Genomic DNA, 19,379 nt, shown 5'->3' with positions numbered 1-19,379 from the left:
TTTGCTTCAGAAAACATGGTAAAAATATCACATACCTGCCAAGCAGAATCTGCACAACTTCTGCATCCTGGACTGTTCCTTTGTTACTACTGGACCAAATCTTTGTGGGCCTTCAAAACGTCCATTAAGTTTTTACCAGCTGTCGCTTTGTTTTCTGGCACTATGCATGTCTGTCATTCAGGATGCAGGCCAGTCAAAGCTGATGACTCCAAGGCTGAAATTCATTTCCCATCCACATGTCCAGTCTCCCCTGTTGCAAAGCCTCGTTGATTTTACTGTAGTTTTTCGTCCTCACATGACCATGTTATCTTTTTTAAATTTTATCTTCTTCTGACCTTCTACCCTTATGCTGTTCCTCAGGCGTTCTCATTCTTCATTCTGTTCTTAATTCCCTCTTCCCGTACAACACCACCCAGTTGCTGATGAGCTGGAATTGTGTTTTATCTCTCGATCGAAGCCCATTTAGAGAACCAGGGGTTTTTAGGACACCAGATATTTTTTTCAGCACATATACAGAATGCACAACTAGGGAACTATGAATAGACTGAAGTTGATAAAAGTGTGTTGGAAAATTGTTCAGTCAGTCTTTTAACGTTAATTGTCTTCACATGCAAATGGTCTGAGATGACCAGCAGACCCCATAGTACCCTGGGCAACTCTCCAGGGTTACCTATAAATCATATTTGCTTTGGTATTAAGTTACGTGTGTGGTGAAGTTTCTCTGCGTATACAACTATACTCATGTTCAAACTACAGATTTTGTTTTATGTGTTTCTTCCCCAGTTCTCTTTTCTCTAATAATAGATGGTATTGGGCTGGATTCCCCTTGCATTAGGATGGTGTATAAAAGCCTAAAATGAGCTCTCTAAAAGCTGTCATTTCCCACAGTCTAGTGCACTCTCCTTGGACCTGACTCTGCATCATTGCCTCGCATGGTGGACCCCTAAAAAGACAACAATCTCTCTGTGGTGGTGAAATGGAAAAAATTGGGTATCCCTGAATGTTCTGTGAACTTTGCTCCAACCTTCTTTCATCTCCCCTATCCCATTCACACAGGGATGACAGACTTGGCAACTAAGTGCACTTGGACATAACAAAATACTAGAGAGATAAATCTTATAGGCTTTGGGACGGTTCTTGACAGAGAAATAGCCACTCATACTTTCTGTCATTTGTCATTTCAGCCAGAAAATCAGCAACATCTCTGGACTGTTTACCAGTCTGATGTTGGACAAGTAGCTGGATGGGGGACATTGACACAATCTCTCAGTTTTGCTTAAATATTTGTTTTGATTTTAAATAGATTAGTTAATTACAATGTGAGAGTAGATTTCAATGTTGTGATACTAGGACAGTCAACTGTACATTCAGTGCAGGAGAGACTGAATAGCAATGTAGATATACTAGAAACAATGTTGAATTTGAATTTGTATAGAATTGGGCTCTCAGCAACACTGGGTGGTAAAGTCACTCTTAAACCGAGAACACCTTTTTCTGAGACATGAAGAGTGTTTAGACTGCCTTTAATACTGGAGCTTCAATTCTCCATGGTCTAATTTAACTAATTACACACAGATGGTAGGAGTAAGTACATGCAGTAACCTCATCACACCTCAGCACGGTGTGGCTCGCTCAGTCATCATTTCACTCAGTTAGGCAGTGATCTCTTTTGAATTAGATAAGAATGAAGACAAAGAAGGCCAGTCATAATGTATAAAAAATATTTAATGTCAATATATATAACCAATTCTTTATTTATTTTGTATTATATTTTTAATAACTGTTTACTAACTATATATATATATATAAAATAACTTTTTGCTGCTCACTACAAGTGCCTAAAACCCAAGTTAGTGTTCAAAAACATTGCACTTACAAAATGAAATTTGTTTTATTGCAAACCCTCATAATGTGTGTAAGCCATTTTCTCAGCATTAAAAAAATTTGCTTTTCTATATATGTTTAAAAACTATGTTCCTCTCCCTCCTTAGATTCTGGACCGAAAGAATGGTGAGATTGAAGAGCTAAAGACCATGTACCGGGCCAAGCAGAAGGATACGGAGGACATGATTTGTAAGCTGGAGAAGAAAGGTGAGAGGTCACAAGAATGCAGCGTTAACTGGGAGGATGTTTATACTAGTGTCTCTGAACACTCAGTACAAAAAGCCCAAAAAGATGCAATTCTGCACTGGTGTAGGTTGACGTGCTCCAGCTGTACTGTACTTTACTTGCAATAATGTGTGGCTTTTTCTTCTTGCTTAATTTCCTTTAGTCTTTAATCCTGCATCTTTCTCAAAACACGTGATGAGAAACAACGTGGCAAGCAGAAGTTTTTCTGGCCATTTGATAGAAGTAATAGCTTTATTAACAATACCACTGAGAGACAGACTCATCCTCATTGTTGTGCTGTCAGTAAATCAATGTTCACACTGCAGGCCCAAGTGGTCCAAATCTGCCCCCAATGTGATGCACATCTGATTGTTGAATAACAGTGTGAATGACACAGATCATATGGAATCTGATCTTATAATATTGGGCCACTTTCATATGTGCTTCTAAATTGGATGCAGATCTGACTTTTTGAAAATGCGGCCTCAAACTCAGCAACCATGTGACCCCTATTGGAATTTAATGCGACTTATTGTGCATCAGCAGGAGTCACAAAACAAAAACAGACATAGCAGAGATAGCCAGTTCACATTTGAGTCCAAGTTTTAAAAGTTAATATGTTGCATAAAAAAAATGTCATCTAGAAAGAAATCTGAATTGAGCACTAAGGCTTGCAGTGTGAACGCAGTCTACCTGTGAACATACAATGAGACAGGGCATGACTGTGTGTGCGGGTGTTTGTACTCCACAGTTCAAATTGTGCTGCGGGAATCCCAGGTCATCTGTGAGAGCAAAGACAAGCAAATTTCGGAGCTGAAGAAGATGTTGGATCAGAGCTCCGACTCCCAGAAAAATGAGTGGGAGAAGAGGGTATGGGGAAAAGTTGAAGGGCTGAGATATTCTACAGCCCTGAGCCAGAGGAAGACTGTTTGATAGCATGAGACTGGCTGACTTTGCTGCAAGCAGCCAGGCCTGTATTTCAGTTAGCGTGTTTTTAAGCACTGAAAGATGTATGCTCTCTGTCCTGAGTAAATTGCATTTTCATTTGGGATACCTCTAGCTTACTGAGCTATTGTGGTTCACTAAAATCCAGATGAAATGCCCACCCATGTCAGGGTTACTCAGTATGTGATGAGCAACCTTGTGAAACAGTTTCTCTCAGATGTGATAGTAAAGTTTATGTTTATTTTCCTTGAATGAGCTAAATATCTGACTGACACTATGATTATTATCTGCCATGCCAGCTTCATGCTGCTGTGACAGAGATGGAGCAGCAGAAGTTTGAATTACAGAAGAAACACACTGAGACCATCCAGGAGCTGCTAGAAGACACCAATATTAGACTGGCTAAGATGGAGGCTGAGTATAATGCCCGGTCACAGGCAACTGTGAGTACAGGAGCACTTGAAGGTGCATGTCTATTGAAGTACAGAAAAATATTTGTATTGTGCATTGCACATTTTTTCACTTTTCACTTTTAATTTTTTTTTCTCCATTCCAACTTCACTCAGAAATTATTTGACTTTAGTTTGTTATATTCATCTCATATTTAATCTCTTGTCCTCACATTATACTAAAGAGAGTGCAACTCAAATTTTTAGACACTTCATGCGGGCAGATTATTTTATACCCAAAACTAGACTTTGAATTGAAAAAAAAAAAACAGTATTCTGGGTGACAAGATGGCTGTATTTGCATAAAACTCTTAGCCATTTTAAGCGTATACACCTGTCATCTCTATAATTAATAAATTGTGGCACACACTGCATTAAGGCTCAAATGAAAGGAGACATCTTGGAGCCTCTGTATGAGAATGGTTCTCATATCTTATTTCAGTCATCTTTGATCCAGGTGTGCTTTAAAACCTACTCATGGCAGTGGCATTGCTTGAAGATGTGTGTGTGTATATATATACATACATATATATATGTATGTATATATATATATGTATGTATATATATGTATGTATATATATATATATATATATATATATATATATATGTATATATATGTATATGTATATGTATATATATGTATGTATATATATATATATATATATATATATGTATATATATATATATGTATGTATATGTATATATATGTATGTATATATATATATACACACACACCTTCCAAAGCCATGTTTTCTGTATCTATTTCTGTGTCTATGATCTCATATGAATGGCCTTTGGTTTAAAGTGGGACCATGCACATTTGGATAGTCGGGGTCATCAGCACCACAGGGCAGTTGAATACACTATTACATAAATAGTATTGTTATCAGTATCAGAATTCATGGCCTGCCATATGCATCCCACATACACACAAATTGCTCCTGGCCTTAATCTGTCAGCAGGCCCATATTTAAAAGGCATCAAACGCTGGACAGTGTAGACCTGGTAAGGCCCCTCTTTTAATAATTAAAAACAGACAAGCCTCCAGAGAATGAAAAGATCCCTCTGTCATTTTAAATTAGTGCTGACTTGCCCATGTGTTTGGCCTGACTTACACACACAAACGCACACACACCTCGAATAGGATGTTCAGTGGACTTTATCTCAGATTAGTTATTTTTGTTCTATCTGAGCTTAGAAATAGAAATGTCAAGTTATCAGTCAGGGGACCAAAGCGTATTCAATTGCTACAGTGAATGACACTGTACTTATCTCGCTTTGGCCTCTACTACTCCTGTCTGTAAGGGGGTGGGAGGTGTAGATGCTAAAAAGTTTCATACCTTGGACACTGAAAAGTTCACTCAGTTTACATGTAACTCTTGCAAGCCAAGACAAACCCAGATTGATAATAGATAATGAAGAATGTTAATTTTTTTCATTGCTACCTGGTTGGATTGCTATCCAGCACAAATCAAAGATCTCACAAGATATATGAGATATGTGGGCCAACAGATATGTTGGATGGTATTATTTTTGGAAATTACCTATTCAAAGGGCAGAACAGATCAGATGACTGAGTAGGTGTTTGAAAATAAATACTTACCGGTATCTACCTTGGTACTCTACCAGCTAAACTTCTTGGCTCTAATCCATACTTGTCCACATCCAAATGACTGATAATGCAACTGTTGTTAATGTTGTGTTGTGCTTATAGATGCAATACCCCTTTCACTTGTACTGCTGATGCTTGACTGATTGTTTAGCTGTTTTCTAAACATTAAAAGTTGGTTCAATAGTTTATTTCAGTTTCTAACATTTAAATTACCTTAAAACTGTGTTATCAGAGCATTCCCAGTAAGGATCATGGAGCAATACTGTCAGGATTTGATACCTTTTTTCTCAAGTCTAACCTTTCTCCACTTCATTTTAGCTTATGCCAAACTTTTTCATCCACTCACTCCTCACTAGTGTTTGAAACTCAACATGCATGCATATACACATGTTGACAAGCCTCAGGACATGTATGGTGTAGGCGGTCCATAGCTGGTTTGAGGTATGACATTTGGAGTGTAAAATGATTTCACTCTGGGTTAACTCTTCCATCTTCAAAGTCTTCACTTCTGAATGTTTGAAGGTGAACAAAGCTCTAAATGTAGCAAATCTAGTTTACATTTCACACCTAGTAATTCTCCTTCTAAAATACCTAATTTTGGTACATAATTTGCTCCCACTGAGTGTGTCCAGGTGTACACAGTCCAGCTTCAGCATGAAGTGGTGCTCCTTCTAATCTCCTGCCAGAATGCTAAGTGTCAGCACACGTCCTAGCCCAACACAGGCCTCCAGTTTTCTTTTCACAGCGCACAACACAAGGACAAAAAGTTGTCTCACCAGCCTTCCCTTGCGTTGCTCTCATACTTTTTCAACAACACCACTCCGTCCTCCCCCATCATTCCAACTTCTGCCATCACTAGACTGTCATCATCTAGATCTACTAGCACACTCCATCTTTAATCAGCCTCCCGTCATCGCCTTTATCAGCCAGCTCATACTGCATTCCAATCTGACATATGCACACACACTCACAAAGACACCCATGCATTTATTGGAGGACAATATGCAGAGGGGGGACATTTCATCAACCAAGTGCAGGAGGAAGCTGTCTACATCAGTTGGACTTTGATCATTCCTTTTACTGAAAATCAGAAACCTGACTAGGATTTTGACATCTGTTATTCAATAACAATACTGCAATAATGCACCCTTAAGCTTAACAGCAATTAATTTTATTGGTGTATGTTGTGGTAAATTAATTTCAGCCTTCCCACATATGATACCTTTCAAGTATTCAGTGCAGTTTTGTTGCTTATTGCCATCCATGCACTGCATCATCCAGTTTAAGTTCAACTAGGAACCTTTGTAGCATGATTTCTTGTTATATCCCCACTGTCAACTATAAATAGGGACACAAAAATAACCTAAATTATTCTCCTCAAAACAAGCCTTCATAGTAGCCAACCTTCTAGGAAACCTTTTTTCCCCCATTATAACCACATAGCTGTCTTTTACAGGACATTAGCAGGGTGTTAATGTTTGGAACTGTTTCAAACCAAACTTAAACATCCTCTTTCATTTAATAAACACATCCAGTGCTTGAGGTTAGCTGTTTTATCACACGCAGGCAAAACTAACAACTGATGAAGCGTTTACAAATTGCAAGAATGCACATTTCAAATGACTTGAGCTTTTCAGTCACTTCAGGCCCTTTACAAAACAATTTAAGAACTATTACATAGATTATTATATAAAGGCAATAATCAAATCAGAGAGGCTGTTGACTACATTATCGGACACAGTCTTCCATATTTGCAATCAGCTTTCAGTTTCTGGCTTGACCGGGAACATGCAGTTCTCTGACCAATAATACTTTCTTGGGCTTGTGTCCTCAGTAATTCAACCTGTATCACTTATATGATTCTGTGTATCTGTGGGCTCCAGGAGCAAACAGTTGGTGAGCTGGAGCTACGAGTGAAACAGCAGTCATTAGAGGTGGAAAAGGGCAATGCGCTACGTCATAAGGTAACACAGGAGAAGGCCCAGTTGGAGATCCATATTGCATCCATCGGTGCTGAACTTCAGGAGGCCAACAGACGGTCAGGAGCTGTTTGACATGTGAAGCATATCATGCAGCCCAAGTCTGAATCTATGAATTGAACTCTAACTGTCTGTAGGGCCATGAGCCTGCAGAAGGAGAAGCAGCAGCAGAGTGAGCAGTATGAGCAGGCTGTGCAGAAGCTCCAGGCCAAGCATGAGACTGACATGAGCCACTTACATCAGGAACATGCCTTGTCTGCTACTAAGGTCTGTATTTCCATGCAGCTCTCCCTGCCTGCCTGAAAAATGTAATGCTGATTGATGCAAAGTTTAAAGGGAAAAAAAAAAACTTTTGCCAAAATGTAACTTTCTCACCCTCTCTGGTTCCCTTGTCAAGGCCTCTGAGGTAATAGAAGATTTGGTGAAAACTGCAGCTCAGCTCAAGCAGCAGCTGCAAGACAGTGAACACAGAAGACACCAACAACTCAGGGTATGCTTTGAGTCATCAAGGTTTAGGCTTATGTTAATTTACACATGTGCCCATACTGTACCACTTCCATGTATACCACAAATGGGTTGGATTTTTCTATGTTGTTACTGAGAAATAGTAGCCATGACATTGCTTCAGGTGGCAGCACCGCACCAGTTAGCGCTGTTGCCCCACAACTAGAAGGTTGCGGGTTCAGTTCCAGGGTTTGGGTGGGTTTCTCCGGGAACTCCGGTTTCCTCCCACCATCCAAAAATATCATGTTTAGGTTAATTGGTGACTCTAAATTGTCCGTAGGTCTGAGTGTGAGTGGTTGTTGGTCTCTGTGTATCTCTGTATGTTGGCCCTGCGATGGGCTGGAGACCTGTCCAGGGTGTACCCCACCCTCACCCAATGTGAGCTGGGTTTGGCTCCAGCACCCCTGCAAAACGTCTAAGCGGTAAAAGATGAATGAATGAAAATTACTTAGGGTTAAAACGTTCTTGTCTTTGTGAAAGTGTGAGTCAGTATTTCAGACAGCGCACTGTGTATGTGCAAGTGTTTCACGCTCTCACTTGTTCAGTATTATCTCACCTGTTCTTCATTTCAGGATCAAGAGATAAAGTTTCAGAAAGAAATTGATGAACAGCAAATCAACTGTGAGAAAAAGGTAATGTGAAACTTGGTCCTTCAGAAAACTAAGCCAAATGAGCTCTATAGCTTCTGTCATTGCATGAAAACCAGCCTGGACAAAGTGATTACAGTCAAGTAGAGATCAAAGCATGTACTCACATGTTCCTTTTGGTTTCCCTTACCTTAGGATTTTATGTCTGGTCTCATAAAGTCAGAGTCATGATTAATGGGGAGATGTGAGACTGGACAAAGAAATGAGGGAAGATGGGAATTTTATAATTCAGCATAAGAGATAAAATGAGGAAAGTCAAAAGATTGGAACTGTTAACACATCTAAATAAACTTGGAAACTCACCCAGCTAAGAGAGCATTTAAAAGAGGCATCTTTATGAAGTATGCACTGTCACTGTACCCAGGTCTATACTTAATTGCACCTACTTCTTAAGTTTTCAGAGACCCTCTTCAAAGCCACAGTATATCGTTAGAAACCATAACCAAACTACAGAGACCATTGTTAATGATCAGACTTGGACCAGACCAGGCCAGACTTCTTGGGTGAAGATCAGATTTTAAGCATGTTCTGCACCTGGGTCATCTTCAAAGTGCCACAATTGCCATTTGTGTGTGTTGGATGTAGGCTGGTATACCCAGAGACGGGCCCCTCTGATACACCTGCAAGAACTTAACAGGCCTCTGCATGTTGTTTCGGGGTCAGGGAGAATTTAAATTAAACTTCTATAAAAGAAAGTCTGGTTTTGATGTTTCATTGTTTTCCACAAATGTAGTCTGTTTTTCATTCTGTCCTTGTAATCAACCTGCATATTTTTCCACCTTTACTTTTTCTTTCTACAAGGTGACATGACATGAAAACAGTGAAAGGAAGAGGAGTCCGTTGTTTATTTTACTTTTTGTTTCCTCTGGAAAGATTGCTCTTTCCACTCTACAGGAGTGTTAAATAAGACACATGAAGGAGGCCATAGTATGGTATCTGCACACAAGAAGGGCCCAAAGAGTGAGAAACTCTCTATGCAGGCGTATAGGCTTAGATGGTGCTTTTGATGGGTTGATAGAGAAAAGAGATTAGACCAGATGCATGAGGTCACAGACAGGAGAGGTTTGTTGAGTGCTGTTTGATGGTGTCTTCTCTTGCACTCACTTAGACCTCTCTCACTCTCTCTAACTCTTACTTCCTCACAGGTTTTATCAATTCACAGTGAGGCAGAAAAACAGAAATCTGAGGCTAAAAGGAAGATAGCCAAACTGGAGGATACACTCAGGTACAGTGAGAAAGGCTAAGCTGAATGTCTTTATTGTATGAAGTGTTCAAGTGATAGATTGCTGATAAATGTGAGTTAGGGCAATAATTTTTAGTACTGATCGGAGTTAATACCCTAATACACTGTTAATTAGAACACAGCTTTAGACAGTATTTAGAGACTTAGACTGCTGGCCAAATGCTACGACTGCACATATATATGTTTTTGTTTTCATCAACAACTAGCTGATTGCTGAAATTTTATCCTATGAATCTTCACTCATAAAAGTTCTGTATGAATTAATATTAACAAAAAAAATTACAAAATAATCAATTTAATGGGCTCAAGCAAAGTCTCCTTCTCACCATAATGTTTGTGTATCTGTGTTCTCCACACTTAACAATGAACAATAATACTGTCAGCTTGCCAGACTGACTGTGTGTTAGACAGTGGACAACCAGGAGATTTACATGCACAATTTGTATGAGTGGCACAACACAAATTCGATCACAAGTTAATAATATCAAAACACAAACACAGTGATTGTGCCGAGGGTTCGAGGACTGTTATGTGGACAAATTTCTGCTTTTTTAGCATTTGTACTGAAATGTACTGCCTTTGGTTATGAAATATAAAATGTATAATTTTATTGAAGCACAATAGTTGGTAAAAAAATATTATCAAATTTTTTTCAACAAGCTAACCCTTGCATACTCTCTATGATCTTTTTTAATAACCCTTAGTAGCACTGTTAGAGTTGAGAATTTGGAAACTGTGATGAGAAGTTTTACAGATCACAGTGTCACATATAACAGGCATTTGTGTTGTCTTGGGGAAAACTACCAAACCTAATCCTGCTACTGAAATCAAACAGCCCCTATGGTAAAATACTGCTAGCCTTCAACAGGCATTATGTTCCTCCTAATCAGTCAGTCAGAGATTCATCCCAAGAGCTGATGGAGAGGAGGCACACGATCAAACAAATTATTGTTATTTGGCAAGAAATGTCTGTTTGTGTATTCTGGATGTGTAAATAAGCAATAGTTTGATCCACTGTTCTTGAGTACCCAAAGAATTAAATAATTCTGCTGAAACTCCATCTTTTAACTCTATTTCCCGGCAGACATTGTGAATTGTTGGAGTAGAAAGAAATGTGTGGCGCTAATTACAGTAATTTTGCTTTGTTCTATTGATTGTCCCAGTAAGTCAGAGTAGTAATGTTGCATGCACAATACCAGGACTTTCGTTTAATGGAAGTCAGCCATCCTATTATTAATACCTGTACTTTTTCAAACGTAATATGTCAAATGTAAACTTTTGAAAAAGGTTTAATTTATTAAATGGTTGGTAAGCCCAATTGAAATATTACACAGGGAAGAAAAATGATTATCTGAGTTCATAATTCAGATAATAATATTTGTGCTGGTTAGACTTAGACACAACTTTTCTGGTTTGGATAATTATTGGTGCTCTTACTCTCCAGCCCTTTTACTGCCTTCCTCCAATACCATGCACACGCTCTCCACTGAAAGCCCAGACTTCTGCAACAAAACAGCCATCCAGTCAATAAATTCCACTGGCTAATTAATCCCATGCAGAACCGCATTACTTGGTCAGAAGAAGATTAGTGTCCCTGGTCAAAGTAGTGTTTTCTGCACAATTGAACAGATTCTACATCCTCATTTTCACTTCCACCCATACATAGCTGAGGCTAGTCACAGTGTCATCACCCCCCTTGAGAGATTTTCAACTGTTTGTCACAATATTATAGCAACCCAGGCACACTGGGTTGAAACAATTGAACATGGCTGTGTTTGCCTTTTGGTGCCTCTTGAATTGCTCAAGGCACTTTGTACCCTTGATTGCTTTTGAAACAAGCTTAAATGCGTGTTGTGTTGCTGCAGAACATGGGCACCATTTCTGTGACATTTCTGTTTCTGTCAGTGTGAAACAACAGCAAGTTAAAACCAATATTGCAGTTTTCTGTTGTTCAGTTTGCAGCGCAAAGATCACAAAGGGACGTTGATGGTCGTGCTTGTTTATTGCCTGTGCTTGTCATTGTCAGCTAGGCAGCAGAGGACACACTTAAACACAGCGGAATGATCCATTTGTGTATAAATTATCCTTGTTGTTAGTATCAGTAACGAGGCAGTCATTTAGTGCTAAATGCTGAGAAACAGCAAGTGGCCCATTGGGCTTTTTTGCTAATTAAGTGCTCAGGCCACACACACACTCAATATGCATTTGATGTCTGCTACCTGCCTGCTGCCGTGGCAACGTTGTCGGCCTTTAAAGGCGATCCAGGAGAAATTCAAAGTCAAAGCAAGGCTGTATACAAGATTGTGTGTGTCTGTGTATATTTGTCTTTATATCACAGATAAATGGTTACATGCATACATGTTTTCACTATGGCTTTCCAGCATTAAAAAGTCATCCTGTCCTGCAATGCAAATAAGCATTGGCTTGTCAATTGCAGTATGAGGTCTGTGTTACTATAGCAACAACAACAGAAAGCACTACAAAGCTGTGTAGAGAACAAGTTTCTCACTTCTTCTTTCATCCCATCATGCCTTAGATCATTAAAGAGCATTAGCATAGAGATTGAGAGATGCACTACAGAGAGGATAAAAGATGGAGGGAGCTCAGCTGTAGAACAGCTTGCCTGCTTTTGCAACAATGACTTCCAAAACCATTTGAATGGTTGAAGTAGAGAAAAAGAACAACAGCCAGTTTATTTCTATTTCTAGATGACTGTATTTATCACTCCATGAAAAGTCTTTTTTTTTTTTATAACACTGTCCTCCATACCATTCCATTTCTTTTTTCTGCCGCTTGGCATCCAGCTGGCTTTATCAAATCCGTATGCTTACGAAGGGCTGGAGCAGGATTGTGGAAACTGACTGTGTTTCAAGAGTTAGTTCTTCGCAGTTTGATGGTTTACAGTCTGGATTGGCAGAGGCAGCATCTACTGCAGGCAGCTGGAGGGAAACTGTGCTGTCCTTGATGAGCGGCTCGCAACTGTAAGAGTTGAGTGAGCTGTAAGTAAGACTAGCTGTCTTAGATGGGATGTGTCATGGTCTTCAGTGTTTACACTTACTTTGTCATTTTTCAGTGATTCAGTTGCAAAAGTTATTTTTTGGCATTTTTGCCTTACATTACAATTATGGTGAGAGAGACTGGGAAGAAGTGGGAGGGGAGGGAAAGACTTTCAATAAAGAGCTGCAGTCAACACTGAGCCTTAATGGTTTGCATTCTACCAAGTGAACCACATTTAATTCATTCTTAATGTAACGTTTCTTGCTGTACTGTTTTTTTTGGGGTTTTTTTTTTTTTTGTTGTAGTAGTTTTGGGGTTTTTTTTTTTTTTTATGTTTTCATGTACATATCACACATTTCTCAAATCACATGTGCAAGTTACATTGTTTTTCCGAGGCCCTGATAAGTGAAATGATGCTGTGTTTTGGTGGATAATTAACTCACTGGTTGTTTTTTTTTTTTTTCTTTGTGTTTGTGAATGCATGCACTCATGTTTTCATGATGTTGAGCTCCTCCTATCTTACATGTGTAGGACGCATCCAATATCTTCTTTCATGTTACTCCATGCACAGCCTATATCTGTGTGTCTTTGAAGCGGCCTTATCTTTCTTAGCATTCCTTCCCTATTACAGAAAGGAAGGAGAGAAGTGGGACTGGTGGTCCAGGGAGGGAATAGAGGTAGCTGAGCGGAGGCACAACCTGCAACCCCAGTTAGTATTTAGATGCAGGAGCAGGTGGAGGTATGGATCCTGAATATTGAAAGGCTTTGCCAGAGCTCAATATTTACTCCCATGGCAACTGTACTGAAAGAAGAGGATGCAGACAGGTTAAGCACAGTTCAATACCACAGCGCTAAAGCGCTCTTTAACAGTCCTACAGTCAGGATTCTTTGCCATAAAGGACAGTAACCATCTGAAATATTCTTTGCTTTATCTTCATGAATATATTAAACACTTAATTGCATACAGGCATGACAAAAAAAGAGTTCAAGACTTGCCTAAAAACAGTAAGTAACTGAAACATCACAAAGAGAAGTTTACCAACCCACCTCCCATTGTATTATGTTTGAGATATGTAAATACAAAATAAGTCTGTTTACTGTGGAGACTTGTGCCAAGTTGATTTAGCATATTATGCTGTAGTCTGCATAATTCATTAAATCAAATACCATCTAAATGTACAGCAAAGCAAGAAAACCATGTCAGCAGTCCTCTATTCAAATTCTATTCTTTTAGGTTAAAGCTGTAGTTTGAGTTGTGTTTATACAAAGAATGGACATCAGCCATATTTCACTACAAGCAGCCGAGAGTTGTGTAAAAACATTGAGCCGCTTGAATTTTTCCAGGATGAAACTAATTACATTTCAGAGCCATTTAGTACTAAGACACAGACATGCCTTGCATCTTGTTCTGTCTCAGCCACATGTTTATCTCCCCCATAGTGGTACTGTCAGCCTGAACTATCCTGGATTCACCCTTTTCTTCTTCTCTCTCCTGAGAGTGTTTAGTTGGCTTTGAGGTCAGACTCTACTGTGAGGGAAAGTCACCAGCTGCATCCGCAGTGGTGATGGGAGTGCAGAAGCTTAACTGGGGGCAGTTTGCAAAGATGAATTGAAATGTCATCTATCTTGTTTACCAACGTTTCAATAAGGTCTTGTCTTCTCTATGCAGTTTCCACTGACCTGTGGTGAACATAAACTTAATCATAGACTGAAAATAAATCTTTTAGTCAGGTATGCATACTTCAGAAAAATGTCGAAGCACATGAAGGAACATAGTTGTAAAAGTGAAGCTTAACTTTATAACAACTTGTTTTTAAAGATGCGAGTAACAATACAAGCTTTCGAAGAAACTGTTCCTCACAAGAACCGATATGAGTGGTATGTGGTGATGGGCGTTCGGTGAAGGATACTCCTTTTTTATGTGTATGTGGCTATTTTGTTTATCTTTTTGTGAAATGCTGTGCATAAACAGGCTACATTTGTAGGCAGTTTTACAGCCATCAAGCTCAATTATTCTGTTCTCTTCACTTTTCAACTCGATCTTTCGCTCTGTCTTTAATATTTTCTTGCCCTTGTACCGTCTCTTTGTGTTCACTTATTTGTGGTCTGTCTCTTATTCTGTGTCTCTGTCTTTTTTCTCTCCCTTTCTCTGGGGAAGTGGATGAAAACCAAGCCCGTTTTATTTTTTCTTCAGAGGGCGCTGAATATTTCAGTTTTGCATTTTCTCTCTTTTTATGTGCTCTGTCTTTTTTCCAGACCCCTTTGATGTGTCTGTGGATTCGTTATCATTCCATTTGGATGAGCTCACAGACACAGATGCGCGGGCACTAGCATGCACTTGCACACACTCTCAATCTTGGTCTTTTTATTCAAGAGACCAGAGGCATCCGCATGCAAGAGTGCATTCTAGTCTGTTTTGACAGTCTTTCCTATGTGTGCTCCACCCACGTCACTGCCCATCCAATTCTTAAATACTCTGTTTACATGAAATGTAAATGTAATTGCATAAAAGAATTACAGTTTGTTCTATATACATTGACTTTAAAGTGTGTTCCTACATTAACATATTAACTGTATATGAATGTTTATATGTAGTTAGCTCCTTGGCTCTGTATGTCTAGCATGTGGTGCACATTTGCACACAGGCAGCACGTGGCATTGTGTGGTCAGGGTAGACCGGAAAACTCCGGCATCCCTGCAGACCTTCTGCCTGCCAGGCGGCTGGATGGTGGAAGCTCCTTCACCCTCTCTTGCACACACACTCCTCTCCTTGCCTCTCTCTCTTCCTCCCCTTTAAACAGCCATTGAAGGATGAGAGGACTTCCTCTTTAGAAAAGGCACATCTTTAATTTGAGCCTCCTCTCCTTCCACTTTTCTGACCAGAGATCCATTTAAAGCCAACCGGCCGCCGTGGTGCTGGCACCCCTCTCCTTTCTTTCCCTTTCTATTCCTCCCTGCCAGGCCTCCCTGACTTTTTTTTTTCTCTGTCCTCTCATCTCACCCTCATCGCTCTATTATTGATGGTGACACGCTGTCTACCATTCGAGTGACCACACGCATTGAGACACACACGCAGTTATTCTACCAGGAGTTGCCGTGTGTTTACTTGCTTTTCTCAGCTTAAGAGCATAATATGTTTCAATTTGTCACATACTTGACATTTAGCAGCAGAAGCTCCGTAGAGGTATAGGCCTAGCAGCCAGCTCCAAATCAGTCATAGTGCATTCTTTGAATAGAATTGTCAGGCACACACAGAGCTCAGGAGTGTGGTTCATGAACAAAGACCCATATACTTGCACGTGTGTACACCCATGCACACAAACAGGCACGTTCAGACGTCTCTCAAATGAGCTACACACCCAATTCATTTCTGCTCTGCCTTGGAAGTTTAAAAAACTTGCTATTTCTGTGACATCCTCTTTCCCTTCTCCCTCTCTCTTTCCGCTTTCTGTCTTTTTCCATCTTAGCCTCTGCACATATCCTTTGTGTCTGTCTGAGCCCGGAAGGCAGTCATGCAACCAGACTGATTAATAATTACAGAGTACACAAAATTGGGAGAACGGGGAAAAAAATTCTTTGTCGTTTGATGTCCGACATGAGAGAGACCAAAATTACAAAGAGACAGAACACTATAAAGAGGAGAGAAAGCTTGCACATTCCTTTTTCAGTCCTCAGCTTCTGTTCTTTGCTTTTTTTATTGCCTCCTTTTGCTGTTTTTATCTCCTGTCTTTCTGTCTGTTTCTGTTTTTTCATTCAGTGTTCTATCCTTATAAACACTTAAGGTTGCTGCTTTGACTATGGGAGGTGATTCATCACTCAACAAAACTGAACTTAGTGAATATTCTCAGGGAATTTTTTTCCCCCTAAGATGTGTATCTTTTTGGAAATGTATGTGCTCAGACAGTTGCATTTTCATAGTTCTACCATAACAAACAGGCACACACAAAATTTTGACAAATTTTGACTCTTGCTTTGTCAAATACAGATAAATGCACAGAGAACAGCCTCATAGTCCTCCCCTATTGCCCATTGTGTGCCTGCTGTAACGGTAGTTGCACTTGTAATTGGTTTAAAGTCTCACCCATGGGCACAATAAAGCTTGTCTGTCCATGGGGAATATGCATCCATATGTTTTTAGAGTATTATTTGCAATTGAGCAGGAGAAAAGCAAGTTATCACAAAGTTATATCCCAAAGTCAGTTAAACAAGCACAGCCAGTTATATTCTCCTCCTGCAGTATCCTAGTCTTTATTATTCAGGAGAAGGACCTTTATCTAATTCAGAATGTGTTGAAGTGAAAATTTCATCAATGCATCCACCTGTTTTCAGTGAAGTGCATCCTTAACACCATCAAAAGATCATTATACATGGATAGCAAGGACAGGGGTTCCTCACTTCATCTTATTCATCTCAATTTGATGCATTTTTGTATCATTCTGTGATTAATCTACTGAGACCAGCGCTTTTATTTGCCATGCATGTTTGGGGAATTGTTGGTCATTTTGATTGTACACCGATCTGAGATGAATGATGGAAGTGTCAACAAATGAGGCTAACAGCAAAGAGAAATGTAATCCCATCATATGAAGATGTGGGGTTTTGGGGGGATAAAATTCACCTTCCAACAGTGTCTTTTTTTTTTTTATGGGTTCACATATTCATTTTTTTCATTTGGTTTGTAGGGAGATGGAGAGCCAGTTGGACAAAGCCAGAGACAGCCAAAGGCAACAGCTCCAGCAGGCAGATATGGCACTGGAGCAGTTCAAGAAACAGGTGGAGCTCAGCTCAGAGAAAGCGTATGCTGACATGAAACTCCAGGTCAGTTGTACAGATATAATACAATCTTTTTCTTTCTCACCCTCTGTCAGTAACCCACATTGAATGTACAATGCAAGTTGCTGACACCCAATGAGATCCAAAAAAAAAAAAAAAACAACTGTACATGTTAACATAATTTTGGACTATTATTCCCACATCTGTTAAAGAACAGGATCAGACTTTAAGGTTTAAGGAAACACTGTCACTAAGATGTAGTCATGGCCATCTGTTTTTTGTTGTGCGTATGCATTCTGTACCTCCAGTCAGTTTCTCATATTCATGAACATATTGCATTGGTCTGTCTTATTTTTGGTGCATTTGCACATACACACTATTACCCTTCCATATTTGCTTTACCACAAAAGGAGCGTGCTGTTTGACAGGCAGTAACGAAGACAATGCAGACACACACACGTACTGTATTTTGTAGTGACAGAGACACAGCTTGACCACAGATGCAACAGGGCGCCACGCTGGCTGTACTTGAATTCCTCTGTATGTCTTTCTTTGTTGCACTTCTTTTCCCTCACTCCTGCTGTATAATGATTTCTACCACCCAACCATCCTACATCCTACGATGAGTCTTCCTCTTCTCTGGCACCTTTTGAATGGCCTGTTACTTTAAAATCTTTATGTAAAAGCCAGGAACATAGTCACCCCTAAATCTAAATAAATTAAACAATTTTGAAGCATGCTTATTAATTATTAATTAATGCTTCACATTTAATTTCTTGGCTGTCACACTTTACTTCCCCCAAATGGGAATGCTAAAGGTTGGCCAGGTTCATGGAGAATAGGTCACACACATTTAGCAGACGGTGTAACTAGTACGTCAGGCAAGACTCAGGATCAACCTTCCTCATAAGCATGGTCTGCTGCTTATTGGAGGAGTCAAGAAATTAATACACACTCTGTAGTAAACTTCTGTTGCTGCCTTACTCCAAGTCAATTTGGTTATAAGCATTTTGTTAAGCATTTTATGGACACACTGTATGCATGTGCAGTACTGAGAGACTTAAGGGTGGTCCATAATGTTTTACATTGATGCATGTTAGAGAGATGAGCAAGTTTTAGTTGCTGATTAGTTAAGTTTTCAGCTAATCAATATGCTGTGGCCTCATGTAGTGGAAGAAAGCAAGTTTGTGTGGGAGTCAAATATATGCTTGGAATCTTGTGGGCACACAGAGCATTCTTCAACCTGTATAGAATCACCCAAAGTTTGTGAGCTCTTATGCCGTTTAAGTGGAGAGACACACTACTTGAGGTTAGAAAAGCTTGGATAGTTAGAAATCTTTTCAGAAAAGTAGAAATGTTTTCAATAAGCATAATACCTAAAAGGGAGCCAACATACTGCACCTTGTGAGCATAGGAGGCTTTTTGTTGGGTTGTAACTACAACAATGATTGCATTTTTTATCGGCAGACAGACAACCTGGGTTAACTTTCTTGGTTGCTTTTGCTTGGTGCATGGAGGTTGATTGTTATAAAACCTGCATAGCAAGTGATGCAGACAGAAAAAAACACGAATCTTCCATGTCTCCCTAATACTCTTTTTTTCCCTGTTCTCGTCCCTCCATCTTCTTGTTCGTGCCTTCTTTCCCCTTTGAGCCCTTGTCATCCTTTTTCTCTTCCTTAAGATTTTGCTTTATTTTTTCATCCTTTTTTCTCATAATTTTCTTCCCCCCTTTTTATGCAGATGGTCTTATATCTAAATGGATTATCTGTATCACTCTTTTTCTCTGTATGTCTGCCTCTCATTTTAAAATCAACATACCACTTTTTAACCACACTTAAAGAAAAGCCTGCCCTATTTTGGTAAAAAAAAAATAAAGCACCATACAGAATTAAATCTCTGTTGCATGCAGAGTTCAAAGGAGACTTCAGCATTTTAAATGGATTAATCAAAACACATTTTGCATTTTCTGAGCATTACACACAGCATAGCCCAGATACAGAGACATTTCTGTAAATTACATTTTCCATTGTTGTTGATTCTCATTACCTGAACAGAAAATATGTTAGATAGAAATATTGTCAAATCTCATTTTGCATAAAAATAACACAACCACAAAGATCC

At 39.4% G+C, this 19,379-nt stretch overlaps 1 protein-coding gene across 2 annotated transcripts in view; it reads left to right on the top strand.

Moving 5' to 3' along the window:
- cep112 (centrosomal protein 112) overlaps positions 1-19,379 on the top strand; it is an 82,479-nt gene that overhangs the window by 16,099 nt on the left and 47,001 nt on the right. For both annotated transcript variants that reach the window (XM_029508545.1, XM_029508547.1), the window contains exons 10-18: positions 1,992-2,091; positions 2,861-2,979; positions 3,354-3,497; positions 6,999-7,153; positions 7,232-7,361; positions 7,492-7,584; positions 8,171-8,230; positions 9,391-9,470; positions 17,168-17,303. In XM_029508545.1, the coding sequence (XP_029364405.1) occupies positions 1,992-2,091; positions 2,861-2,979; positions 3,354-3,497; positions 6,999-7,153; positions 7,232-7,361; positions 7,492-7,584; positions 8,171-8,230; positions 9,391-9,470; positions 17,168-17,303 (1,017 nt within the window). The remainder of the gene's footprint in view (positions 1-1,991; positions 2,092-2,860; positions 2,980-3,353; positions 3,498-6,998; positions 7,154-7,231; positions 7,362-7,491; positions 7,585-8,170; positions 8,231-9,390; positions 9,471-17,167; positions 17,304-19,379) is intronic.

This window comes from Echeneis naucrates, chromosome 8, assembly GCF_900963305.1.
Source record: "Echeneis naucrates chromosome 8, fEcheNa1.1, whole genome shotgun sequence".
In the NCBI taxonomy this organism is placed as follows: Eukaryota; Metazoa; Chordata; class Actinopteri; order Carangiformes; family Echeneidae; genus Echeneis; species Echeneis naucrates.
This window is presented reverse-complemented; position numbering and strand designations above follow the sequence as displayed.